The sequence below is a fragment of the Lactuca virosa genome, chromosome 5 (genome assembly GCF_052849685.1).
Source record: "Lactuca virosa cultivar CGN04683 chromosome 5, Lactuca_virosa_CGN04683_v6, whole genome shotgun sequence".
Lineage (NCBI taxonomy): Eukaryota > Viridiplantae > Streptophyta > Magnoliopsida > Asterales > Asteraceae > Lactuca > Lactuca virosa.
In genome coordinates this window covers 362,963,899-362,975,966 of record NC_136430.1, presented here as the reverse complement: position 1 = coordinate 362,975,966, position 12,068 = coordinate 362,963,899, and the positions used below count along the sequence as shown (strand labels likewise).

The following is a 12,068-nucleotide window of genomic DNA, read 5'->3' as shown; positions in this document are numbered from 1 at the left end:
GAACAATGTGTCCTTCAGGGTACCATGGCCCCAACGGTAGAGAAGAAGGATACTGGAAATACCAAAAGGAAGTTTCATGAGAGAGCGAATGAGGAATCCAAGCAGCACAAGACTGAACCAGAACCATTGGCCGTCTACGCCGCAACTACCAACACTCCCACCCCAGCTAAGTCCTACACTGGGACTTTACCTCATTGTACAGAGTGTAATTTCCATCATGTCGGAAATTGTAGGGAGGTAATCTGCAAAAAGTGTAACATGAAAGGTCACATCTCAAGGTACTGTAGAAAAACCCCAACCTCTACGGTAGGAGGAAGCCGTAACTGTTACGAGTGCAATCAGCCATGGCATTTTAGGAAGGACTGCCCACAGCTAAAGAACCAAGGTGGCAATGGAAGGGTACTTATGATCACAGCAGGAGAGGCTCTTCCGGAACCACCTGTGGTTATTGGTACGTTTCATAACAACAATGTTTAGGCCTAGGTATTTAGTAATACTTGTGCCAATTAAAGCTTTATCGACCATAGGTTTCAACACGCGACATAATATAAAATTTCGCAAACTTAATGAAACCTATGCAGTAGCTATAACAAAAAGTACTTGGTAGTTGCCTTATCACCCTAGTTAATCATGCCATTCACATAGAAACTAAGTACCTTTCCTGGTAATCTATGCTTGCTAATTGTATACGTTAGGGTTGTATATAATTAAGATTCTACAGACTTAGGATTCGTGATTCCTCTTTATTTCTTGTTCCTTGTTTGGTTGTGGGCTTAGAGTAGAATCACTTATTCGACTGTCTATTCGATCTTGATTATATACGACTTGTATACATCAAGGGAATGTAGAAGGACCAGCCAGGGATCATACACCACGAAAGTACATTACTATTTATCGATATGGCAAAGGTACTCCCTAGTTGCATTCTCACCTGAATTAATCACATCATTTGTGTAGAAACTAAGGACCCTTGCTTGTAATCTATGATTGCTAAGTGTATACGTTAGGGTTATATATAATTAAGATTCTACAGACTTAGGATTTGTGATTCCACTTTACTTCCTGATCCTTGTTTGGTTGTGGGCTTAGAGTAGAATCACATATTCGACTGTCTATTCAATCTTAATTACATACGACTTGTATACACCAAGCGATTATAGAAGGACCGGGCATGGATCATACCACGAAACTACATTACTATTTATCAAAGCCCTTGTAATATCAGTACAAACTAAATTTCAGGACGAAATTTCCTCTAACGGGGAGGTAATGTGACAACCCAAAATTTAGGGCTATTATTATAACCGCCAATCTATCAGTGAATCTCATGTTATATCCGAATTACTGAGTTTTAGTGTATCTTAAGAAGGACAAGTAATTTCATTCTAACTATAATACGATACTAGATGATATTGCACTTTCAAATGTACAACGAATCAAACCGCACAAACTGTAGCCTTAGGAATACGACTAAAAAAAACTGAAAATTCGTAAAAAGTCATTTTAAGCGAACCAATTATTATAATATTATACTACATGTTCCCCTATTTCCGAAAATATAAAGAATGTCCAAAACGGAGTTCGTATGCAAAAGTTACGACAGTTTTAAGAAAACAAACAGTAAAACACTGGTTTTCTTTAATCGCGCAAAACCGAATCGATCCGTTGAGGTATTTACGCTTTGCCGACAGGATTTCCGAGAGCGTTTTTGGACTCAGGTTATAGTCTATTATTTAATTTCACACTCGAAATAATTTTTACGAAAATATTTACAAAAGTTGCGAAAACGGACACCGCGAGCCGTTTTGACGCAAAACTTTAAACACAAATTCCCGGAGTTCCGTAACTCCAAAAATTAATCCGTTTGGGTTTCTGGAATCCTTGAATTACCCTCTTTCATAAGAAATTCTCGAAAAAGCAATCCGATGTCGGGGTCTCGATTCATCAGTTTATGAGTGTTTTGGATAAGTTAAGGGATTAAATTACTTTGTGGGACCCACATGCCTTGCACAAGAGTATATAGCCAGCTCTCAAGTCCTTCTTGCTTATCTCTTTGTCCATTCCCACGTGACCATGGCCATCCTCTCTCTCCTTCTCCACTTTGAGTGCACACTTGCATAATAGGGTACAAGGCATGGTGCTTGGTGCATGGAGTCACTCTTGCACGCTTACCCTTGCACTATAAATAAGATGTAGTAGGAGGTCACTTAACACACACAACATCAGCCAACATCTCCTCTCTCTAGTTCTTGATCTCTTTCTCTCTAAACTCTCTCTATCTCACTCTCGGGTACACCCAAGACCACCACCATTTCACCAACTAAACCCACCCAAACCCCTCTTTGATTGCTGCCCTCCCCACTATCTCTATCCCTCCCTTCGTTGATCATCAAAAAGAGGAGCAGCAAAGCTGCCAGACTTTCTCATCATCGCCATACCTCCACTGCCGCTGTAAAGCCACCACCACCCGCCACCTGTGTTGCTGTTGCTGCTTCGTAAGTCCTCTACCAAACTTCCCTTTTTATTCAATGGAAATGCTCTCATCGATCAAACCAGAAAGCAGAGGGACATTCGTTATATTTTTTTTTTGTGTTCTTGCATGCCGTCGACGGGAACACAGGAGGTTAATACCTCCTGTGTAAAGTCAAATTACATTGCAAACTTCATTTCAATTAAATGTTTTAAATCCTCATTTCACAAACATTTACAAATTAAGTCCTAAAGCACCAAACTTTCATTTTAAAATAAATAAAAACCCCCCTCCATGGATATTCATTACAAAAGAGGTCCTAAATATTCAAACTTAGTTTCAAATTAAATCCAAAAAAAACCCTATCCAACAAATCTTTTCAAAACAAGTTATAATCCTTAAACTATCATTTCTTTTATTTAGTTTAAACCCTTCCAAAAAACTTCTTGAAAAAAAAAAAATAAGTCCATTATGCAAACTTGATTCCAAGCTATTTATTACAACCCCTTCCTTGGAATATGATTACAAAACGAGTCACCCTTATTAGTTATTTTAGCAAAACAAATCCTTAAAGTTAGTTAAATTACCAAATCAACCCCATACTTGGTAATTAATACCGAAATTTCCCTTTGGTTTATTAGGAAACTAAATTATCTCGGAATATCGTGTTCACGACAGTACATCCTGGTTTCTCGCATCCATTCTCGGAAACAAATCGATAATCACACTTTAAGGTGAGTGTTACGGCCCCGATTTTACATATTTGGGGGGGGGGGGAATACATGTAGTACTTGTATATCTAGTATATATCTATTTTCTAAATACTTTGTTTAAACAAACAACACCACCGTTTTTATGCAATATAAATCACACAAAAATATCATTTATTACGCTAGTACTTACGGTACAGGGAATCTGGTTTGAAGGGCCGCATGGGTTGCTGGATTTCAGAAGTGCTATAATGCCAAAATGGTCCTGTCTTCGGCGTTTCATGTCTGCGTTTCATGTCTGGCCCTCGTCTGTACATGATAGTACGTGTACTAAGTAATATTTATCATACAAAATACACAAAAAAATATCATTGTTTTGTGTAAATACTTTACCAGTTTTAGAAATAATTGTTTAAACGCTTACATGTTAAGTAAACAAAATCGTTTTAAACCTCAATAGCTACATATGTTATGTTGTTAAAGATAATACAACTAACAAAAATAACATATACGTTCCAACTAAAATTGTGCTATGACTGTATAACCAGTTATCAACTTGGTAGTTTCATTATACCTCATACATACACAAAAATATATAAGTTTATATATTTTTACGAGTTATAGAGCTCGTATGTTAGGCTCATTTATGTGCTTGTACTCAAAGTTTTATCAATTGTTTAAAAAAGTATCGTACTCTTCAATGTGTACGCTTATCAAATATACTTGTCAATTACCTGTTTATCCGTATCTGCGGTTGTTAAGTTCAACCTTGGCAGGTAACTTTATCCGTATATCCGTATGTCTGTTTATGACATAGATATATAGGTTTATACATTTATACAAGTTATAGAACTTGTATCTTAGGCTCATACATGTGCTTGTGTACACTATATTAAGTTTTTTCAACTGTTTAAACAAGTATCGTACACTTTACGTGTATGCTTATCAAATATACTTGTTGTTTATCCGTATCTGCGGTTGTTAAGTTCAACCTTGGCAGATAACTGTATCCGTATATCCGTATGTTTGTTTATCCGTATCTGCGGTTGTTGAGTACAACCTTGGCAGAAAACTTTATTCGTTACCCGTACAACCATGGATTTGGTTGCTTTCAAACACAGTTTTAAGTATGGAATTACTTATGGAACATAACGTTTTGGCTTCAAAGATTCATTACAAACACAGTTTTAAGTATGGAATTACTTATGGAACATAACGTTTTGGCTTCAAAGATTCATTACAAAAACAGTTTTAAGTATGGAATTACTTATGGAACATAAAGTTTTGGCTTTCAAAGATTCATTACAAACACAGTTTTACGTATGGGTTTACTTATACAAACTATACATTTTGGCTTTTAAAGACTCATTGCAAACACTGTTTTAACTGTTGTTATACATACAAAGATAATACTTTTTAGACTTATTAAAAGTATTACTGCATTAGCAGAAAACCTGTGACACTCACCAACCTTTGTGTTGACTTTCAAACTTAAATGTATTCTTAGGGGATCATCAGACATGCGTTGAGACAGAAGGTTAGCCGTGGATTGTAGACGACCTAGCTAGCTTGTTTTTGTTATCTGCTTACCTGTTTAAGGCAACTACTGTACTATTATTATCTGTAAGAACCCTGTATTCAAACTTAATGCTGGAATACAAATGCAGTTTTGTTTATCGTTGTACTTGTGCTATATATTCAGTTTATATGTGATTCATGAACTTAGTCCCGCTCCCGGCGTGTTCCGCCTTGGCTGGGGGTGTGACATTGATGATGCCGATATTGATTTGCAGAAAGAAGTTTTTCCAAATTGAGGATTTTGAAGTCCTACTTGCGATCTATAATGACCCAAGAACGGCTTATAGAAACGTTATAGAAAAATTTATTTCAACGAATATTAAAAGCTTGACTATTTTTAAATAAAAACATTTTTTTTGTATTATGTTAGAATGATATTTTAATTTATGTATTTTGCAATTAAAATTTGAAAAAATAAATTTTTTTGCTTAAAATTTTAAAATTTCCAAGTTTTTGGACATTTTTTTTATTAAATTGCTCAAGGCCTTCAAATTCTTGTTATTTGTTAGTTTGAAAACCTAACAATATTCATAAATAACGAAATGAAAATGAATGGAGCTCCAAATATTGGGGTCATGGGGTGAAACCAAATTATTCAATGCAATTACTATACGTGTTAGTGAGACCAAACAACAAAGTCGTGCCTTTATCACCACCAGATTCGACCACATAACTTTAATGTCATTCGTTTCGTTCTTATCAACTTCAAAATATTAGTACGAATACAAGTTATTTTAAGTAAAGAGGTATTTAATTTTGATATTCTTTGTGAAAATGGAAAATTTATGATGTGTTCGGTGTAATTTTCCGAAGCAAAAATTATTTAGGGGAAATACATAATTCTGACCAAGTCAAAATTAAAAACCTTGAAATGGTACAACCGTCAATGCAATAGTACAAACAGTTAAAGCAGTAAACTTTGAATACTCTCTATATTCCCCCTCAAATAACCACCCCACGTCCCCACGTCGACCACCCTCTCCCCTAAAACTTCAACCTCCAACACCATATAAATCCCCACCACCCTCTTCTACCCTTTCACGAGCAAAAAAATGGCTTCCGATTCCGCTTATTCTTTCGCTTCCCATACAGTTTTGCATCTTTTCTGGTTCTTTCTCCTTGCAGTCGCCGCCGTCACTACCACCGTCGGCGCTATCGAATTCCCAGTTGGTGGCGACGTTGGTTGGCGAATCCCTGCAACCAACGAAACCGAACTCTACACTGTCTGGGCTTCCAGACGAAACTTCCATATCGGCGATACCCTCCGTCTGTTCAAATCTTTTTCTCTTTTCATACAATTCTTTACACTTACTGAAATCAAGACTGATTTGGAATTTGATTTTGATTTTATGTTTGTTCACAGGTTTTCGTTACAAGAATGATTCAGTGGCCGTGGTTAAAAAATGGGGGTTCTACCACTGTAATTCTAGCTCTCCGATAGCATTCTTCAACGACGGCGACTCCGTGATCAATCTTGATAATGTGGGAACGATGTATATCATCAGCGGCGACTCTGATCGGTGTAAAGAAGGTGAGAAGATGAAGTTGGAGGTGATGGGTTCTGACCCTGGTTCTTACTTCCCGCCGTCGATTTCTAGTCCGCCGGAGAGCCCTTATTCCGACATAGCTCCGTCGCCATCTCAGTTCTCCGGTTATGGTGGTTCGCCCGCATTTAGTCCGCGTTATTCTTCGTCAAGCTCCGCGATATCGTTTTCAATTTCTTTGTTTGTGATTGCTTTGATCGTTGGTTTAGGACTGATTTTGTTATCCATTTAGTTTTCTAGGTTTTGTTATTGATTTCTTTACTCGATTTGGTTTGATTGAAGTGTTTTTAGGTCGTTTTTGAAATTCTTGATCATGTAACTGAAATTGGATTGTATTTCTGTTTGGAGTAATGCTACGAACCCGGTTTAAGGCCCAATTAGTTTGTTGTATTTTTTTTTCTTTTTTCTTTTATTATTTTGTTTACGATAATTACAATATAGTTATAAATTGAACTATAAAATGATTACATCATCTATTAAAAATATTGTATTATTCGTTTTATTGAATGAAATTTAAATATTTCTAAAGCGTATTGATATAAAATTGGTTCAATAATTTGAGCCCGGTTGAAGGCCCAATTTCTCTTACGCTCGAGTTGGTATAAGTCTAGAATATTCTATTAGACCGGAGGTTACAATCGTGATGAGGTGAGCATGACGTCATTCTTATCTTCTTAAACCCTAAAATTTTGTTATCTCATACTCACTTAACTCACACCTACTTCCTCTGCTCTCGTCTACCATTCTTCTCTCGTTGCAAATTATCAGGTAAAGCAATGTTTTCATAATCCTATCTTTTATGAATTTCAATTAATTGTGTGTTAACATTTAGGGTTTTCAACCGTTTAGAAATTCTTTTTGTGCTGTTTTTGATTTGTTTCTGTCAACAATTCTTTGTTTATCTTTGATTTCGATGTTATTCGTTCAGGTTTCTTCTTGTGAAATTGACTTGTTGATTAATGTAAACTCTGAGCCGAGGTATTTTGTGGTTTGGATTGAATTTATAACATTACCTTGGTGCTTGAATTTGAACTTTAGTCGTTTTTCAATTCACGCTTGTTTACTTTTTCAAAGATATGTCTTGTAGTCTCCGTTCTCCGGTTGTCTGTTCATGTTCTTGTCAATTTGACTATCTTTCTAATGATAAATATCCATGTGAGTTGGTAAATGCAACTCGGCTCCTGGGAGTAGTTAGGTGATTAGATTTCTTTTCTTTGTGAATCAAAATAATGATTAATATCCTTTTGTGAGTTGGTGAAAGTATTTGACATCTTGACAATTATTTGGGTAATTGGCTTATATCTTCAGTAATTGAATTATGGATGTGTCATCATTTGATTTCAAAGTCGGATACTTTTTGAGGTTCTTATATTTGAAATGTTTGTAGCTAACTGATTGAGGATTGTTAGAAGATGGCGTCTATTACTCCCTTGTCTTCCATCGGCACTTTTGGGTCAACAAACAAGGCAGTCACAAGTTCATTGGAAAGCTTGTCTTCATTTTCTTCTATATCTTCCACTCCTCTTGCACACAGAAGGCAAAATGTAGTTATGCATAGAAGAAGTACCCTAAAGGTTAATGCAATGGCCAAAGAGATTTACTTAAACAAGGACGGGTCTGCTATCAAGAAGCTGCAGGTAGCATCAAACTGACACGTTTTCACATTTGGTGATTCTTGTTGTACTTTTGCTGATATGTATATGTGCTTGTGTGTAGGCTGGTGTCAACAAGCTTGCAGATCTTGTAGGAGTTACTCTAGGTCCAAAAGGGCGAAATGTAGTGTTGGAAAGCAAGTATGGTTCTCCAAAAATTGTAAATGATGGTGTCACCGTGGCTAAAGAGGTATATTTTTCATAGTTTATGATCTTAAATCAATATTTGTTTTTGTTTCTACATGTTTCTTGACTTTAAAAATTACCCTTTTTTTTTTCTTTTCAATTTAGGTTGAATTGGAAGATCCTGTTGAGAACATTGGTGCCAAGCTGGTGAGACAAGCAGCTTCAAAGACAAATGATTTGGCTGGTGATGGGACAACAACATCAGTTGTTTTAGCACAAGGCTTAATAACAGAGGGCGTTAAGGTAATTTGTTGATACTTGATACTTCAACTAAATTTAATTTAGTGTTCTTCATACACTCATCAAGATGTTAATGTTATTCATTAGGTGGTGGCAGCAGGCGCTAACCCAATTCAGATAACAAGAGGCATTGAAAAAACCACTAAAGCCCTTGTTGAAGAACTCAAAAAGATGTCAAAAGAAGTGAGTTTGTCTTTGTCTTTGTCTTCGTCTTTATTATGAGACCAAAAAAACATGTAATTGTTTAATGTTTTTCTAATGGTATGTTAAAAATCACAGGTTACAGATAGTGAGCTGGCAGATGTGGCAGCAGTAAGTGCAGGAAACAATGAAGAAGTAGGGCAAATGATTGCTGAAGCAATGAGTAAAGTTGGAAGAAAAGGTGTTGTCACTCTTGAAGAAGGAAAGAGTGCTGAAAACCACTTATATGTAGTTGAAGGCATGCAATTTGATCGTGGTTACCTCTCTCCATACTTTGTTACCGATAGTGAGAAAATGTCAGTTGAGTTTGAAAACTGCAAGGTAATAATAATAATATACTATTATATTATATAAAATATCTTTCTTATCACACAATTGTTCCTATCTTTGTATTCTAATTCAATCTTTCATGGAGTTTTGTAGTTGCTTCTTGTTGATAAAAAGGTAACAAACGCAAGAGATTTAGTTGGTGTTTTGGAAGATGCCATAAAGGGAGGGTACCCGATTTTAATCATAGCAGAAGATGTTGAACAAGAAGCCCTTGCTACCCTTGTTGTCAACAAACTAAGAGGTTCATTAAAGATTGCTGCTCTTAAGGCACCTGGTTTTGGTGACAGAAAAAGTCAATATCTTGATGATATTGCTATTCTTACTGGAGGCAAGTATTTCATAATAAAGGGTTTTGGTTGAAATCTGTCTTCCGACTATTTGTTATGTCCACATTTGGTCCCTAAACTTTTTAAATTTCTATTGCATACAGGAACTGTAATTAGAGAGGAGGTAGGATTGACCCTTGAGAATGCTGGAAGTGAGGTTCTAGGGCTTGCTGCAAAAGTGGTGTTGACCAAAGACACAACCACCATTGTTGGTGATGGAAGCACACAGGAGTTGGTGAACAGACGGGTGGCTCAAATTAGAAACCTTGTTGAGGCAGCAGAACAAGATTATGAAAAAGAAAAATTAAATGAAAGAATTGCAAAATTATCCGGTGGGGTGGCTGTTATTCAAGTTGGAGCACAAACTGAAACTGAACTTAAAGAAAAGAAACTTAGAGTAGAGGATGCTCTCAATGCAACAAAGGTTATAATCCCTACAATCATCTATTCTTAAATTCTTACATTTTAAGTTGTTTTAATGTTGAAAAATGGTGACATGATAATATGATATGATACAGGCGGCTGTTGAGGAAGGGATTGTGGTTGGGGGTGGGTGCACATTGTTGCGCCTTGCTGCTAAAGTGGATGCCATTAAAGAGACTCTTGAGAATGATGAACAGAAAGTGGGAGCTGAAATTGTGAAAAGGGCACTTGGGTACCCGATGAAGTTGATTGCTAAAAATGCGGGTGTTAATGGAAGTGTGGTGATTGAGAAGGTAGATTTTTTTTTTGTTTATGTTAAGAGTGTTTGAGTATTGAATGTGTGGATTTGTTTTGTATTTTAAAATAGGTTTTGGCCAGTGATAATTATAAGTTTGGGTATAATGCTGCAACCGGGAAATATGAAGATTTGATGGCAGCTGGTATTATTGATCCCACAAAGGTAAGTTTTGTGTGTGTGTGTGTGTGTGTGTTTTTTTTTTTTTAAAAAAAAAAGAAAAAATTGAAATTCATTGAATGATATGAATGAATGAATGATGTATGTATGTGTAGGTGGTGAGATGTTGTTTGGAGCATGCATCGTCAGTTGCAAAGACATTCCTTACATCAGATGCTGTGGTGGTTGAAATCAAGGAGCCGGAACCAATGGTTGCTGGAAACCCCATGGACAACTCAGGTTATGGTTACTGAGGTGGTGGTGACATGAAGAAGAATTTGGTGCAGATGCTAATTGCTAATGCTAATGCTACTCTTGTCTCTGTTTTCTTTGTAAAACCTTCTGAAGAAGATTTTTATTACATACATTTGTATGTTTTCCTCCCTTTTCCCATTCTGTTTAGAGGTTGTTAGGTGGGTTAAATTTTGGCGGAAATGGTATCAATCATCTACATTTGTATTCGAGTTGAGAAATCAATAAAAATAGTAGCATTTCATTGCATGTATGTATATCAGATCGGACTTGACAAGGGCAATTACATCTTTTGCATAAACGAGAGATTGTTTGTTGCATGAGATTGGGACTGGATCATCTTTTGTGTATTGGAGAGATCGCAACGTCCTTGTTCCATATTTTTTTGGGCGAGATGGAAAATTTACAATTTTTTATCATGTTGACAAGGCCTTGGGGACAAGAGAAACATGTTTTGGGGTCGCACCATATCTAGGAATTGTTGTATGAGATTGAACTAAACTTGACAGATATATATTTTTGCATAGACGAGAGATTGATAAAATAATAGTTGTTTTCGGATAGTAACATAGTATTCCCTAGAAAAAAAGTGAGAATATAAGGAGAGAAGATAAGTCATAAGGGAGGACAATGGAAGAATATACTCTGTTTTCATGTTCCTACATTAGAAAAGAGGGGTGGAATAAAATCCGGGTCCAGACAGATTTACTTTCAAGTTCATAAAGGAGTATTGGGAGGTGTTCGAAGACGATATCTTTAATTACTTGAAGAAGTTTGAAAACTCGGGGACGATTAGTAAATGCTATAATGCCTCATTTATCTCTCTAATTCTTAGAAGTTTTAATCCTTTATACTTCAAAGATTATAAGCCAATTAAGCTAAATCGGTGCATGTACAAAATTCTCTCTAAGATTCTTTCTTTGAGACTTAGACGATTATTGGTCAAGAACAATCGGCATATGTGGAAGGTCGTGACATTCTTGATGGTCCGCTTATGATTAATAAACTTTATATGTGGGCCAAAAAGGCAAACAAGCAAATTCTTATTTTTAAGGTGAATTTTGATAAGGCGTTTGACTCTCTTAATTGGATTTACTTGGACTCGATATTGGAGCAAATGAATTTCAGTTGTAAGTGGAGAAAATGGATAAATAGGTTAGTTAGGTTGCGATTAAAATTAATTGTTTTATTTGGTGTGTGATTTCCAATAAGGTTTCAGTGGCTAAAAATCTTGTTAATAGAGGTGTTAATTTGGAGTTGGTGACTTATTCTTTTGTCACATGAATGATGAGGAGTTTGATCATACTTTTTTTAAGTGAAACTTTTCAACACAAATCTTAAGTTGGTTTATCAAATGGAGTGTGCTGTTAGCTTCGATTCCTGGGGATAGATTGGAATTGCTAACGGTGTTGGCAACCCCACTTTCTGATAAGAAGAAAAAACTCAAACCGGTTAGAAATTGGGTAGGGTTACAGTGGTGGAGATCTGGATACCTCTTGGATCATGTAAACACTTTCTGAACTGATATTTCTAACCTATGCCCGAGTTATAAGAAACTCAGCCTAGGATAATCCTAAGGGGACATTTACGAATCTAGGCACAGAAAACGTAAGCCAAGTTGCTGGAAGATTCTGAGTTCTTGTGAAGAAAAAGAGATCTAAAAAGTGATATTTTCTCCTCAAGAGGAAAGTCGTTTATATAG

The 12,068-nt window shown here is 36.1% G+C and overlaps 2 protein-coding genes and 1 long non-coding RNA gene across 5 annotated transcripts; all 3 read left to right on the top strand.

The window, feature by feature from the left end:
- The first annotated feature begins 2,230 nt into the window (after positions 1 to 2,230).
- LOC145117803 (uncharacterized) lies at positions 2,231 to 4,837 on the top strand. 2 transcript variants are annotated; one of them, XR_013712804.1, is made up of 3 exons: positions 2,231 to 2,495; positions 3,112 to 3,204; positions 4,688 to 4,837. It is a non-coding gene; the product is annotated as an uncharacterized LOC145117803 (long non-coding RNA). The 2 variants fall into 2 exon arrangements; XR_013712805.1 differs by lacking the exon at positions 4,688 to 4,837 and adding an exon at positions 3,381 to 3,532.
- A 973-nt stretch (positions 4,838 to 5,810) lies between these two features.
- LOC145113548 (early nodulin-like protein 7) lies at positions 5,811 to 6,637 on the top strand. The gene is made up of 2 exons (XM_079049618.1): positions 5,811 to 6,024; positions 6,122 to 6,637. The coding sequence occupies exons 1-2, from the start codon at positions 5,811 to 5,813 to the stop codon at positions 6,532 to 6,534; spliced, it is 627 nt and encodes a 208-aa protein (XP_078905744.1). The 3' UTR covers positions 6,535 to 6,637.
- Positions 6,638 to 6,944: 307 nt separating this feature from the next.
- On the top strand, positions 6,945 to 10,615 carry LOC145116834 (ruBisCO large subunit-binding protein subunit beta, chloroplastic). 2 transcript variants are annotated; one of them, XM_079053150.1, is made up of 11 exons: positions 6,945 to 7,070; positions 7,690 to 7,939; positions 8,019 to 8,144; positions 8,246 to 8,383; positions 8,468 to 8,563; positions 8,660 to 8,902; positions 9,005 to 9,239; positions 9,342 to 9,661; positions 9,756 to 9,953; positions 10,028 to 10,120; positions 10,231 to 10,615. In XM_079053150.1, the coding sequence occupies exons 2-11, from the start codon at positions 7,715 to 7,717 to the stop codon at positions 10,366 to 10,368; spliced, it is 1,812 nt and encodes a 603-aa protein (XP_078909276.1). In that variant the 5' UTR covers positions 6,945 to 7,070; positions 7,690 to 7,714; the 3' UTR covers positions 10,369 to 10,615. The 2 variants fall into 2 exon arrangements, with proteins under 2 accessions (XP_078909276.1, XP_078909277.1); XM_079053151.1 differs by lacking the exon at positions 6,945 to 7,070 and adding an exon at positions 7,242 to 7,280.
- The last annotated feature ends 1,453 nt before the right edge of the window (positions 10,616 to 12,068 follow it).

Bases quoted from the DNA above. Each gene is read 5' to 3' on its own strand.
- LOC145113548 (XM_079049618.1), top strand. From the start codon at position 5,811: ATGGCTTCCGATTCCGCTTATTCTTTCGCTTCCCATACAGTTTTGCAT. The intron at 6,025-6,121 runs GTCTGTTCAAAT...GTTTGTTCACAG, and splicing joins CCATATCGGCGATACCCTCC to GTTTTCGTTACAAGAATGAT.
- LOC145116834 (XM_079053150.1), top strand. From the start codon at position 7,715: ATGGCGTCTATTACTCCCTTGTCTTCCATCGGCACTTTTGGGTCAACA. The intron at 8,903-9,004 runs GTAATAATAATA...GGAGTTTTGTAG, and splicing joins TTGAGTTTGAAAACTGCAAG to TTGCTTCTTGTTGATAAAAA. The intron at 10,121-10,230 runs GTAAGTTTTGTG...ATGTATGTGTAG, and splicing joins GTATTATTGATCCCACAAAG to GTGGTGAGATGTTGTTTGGA.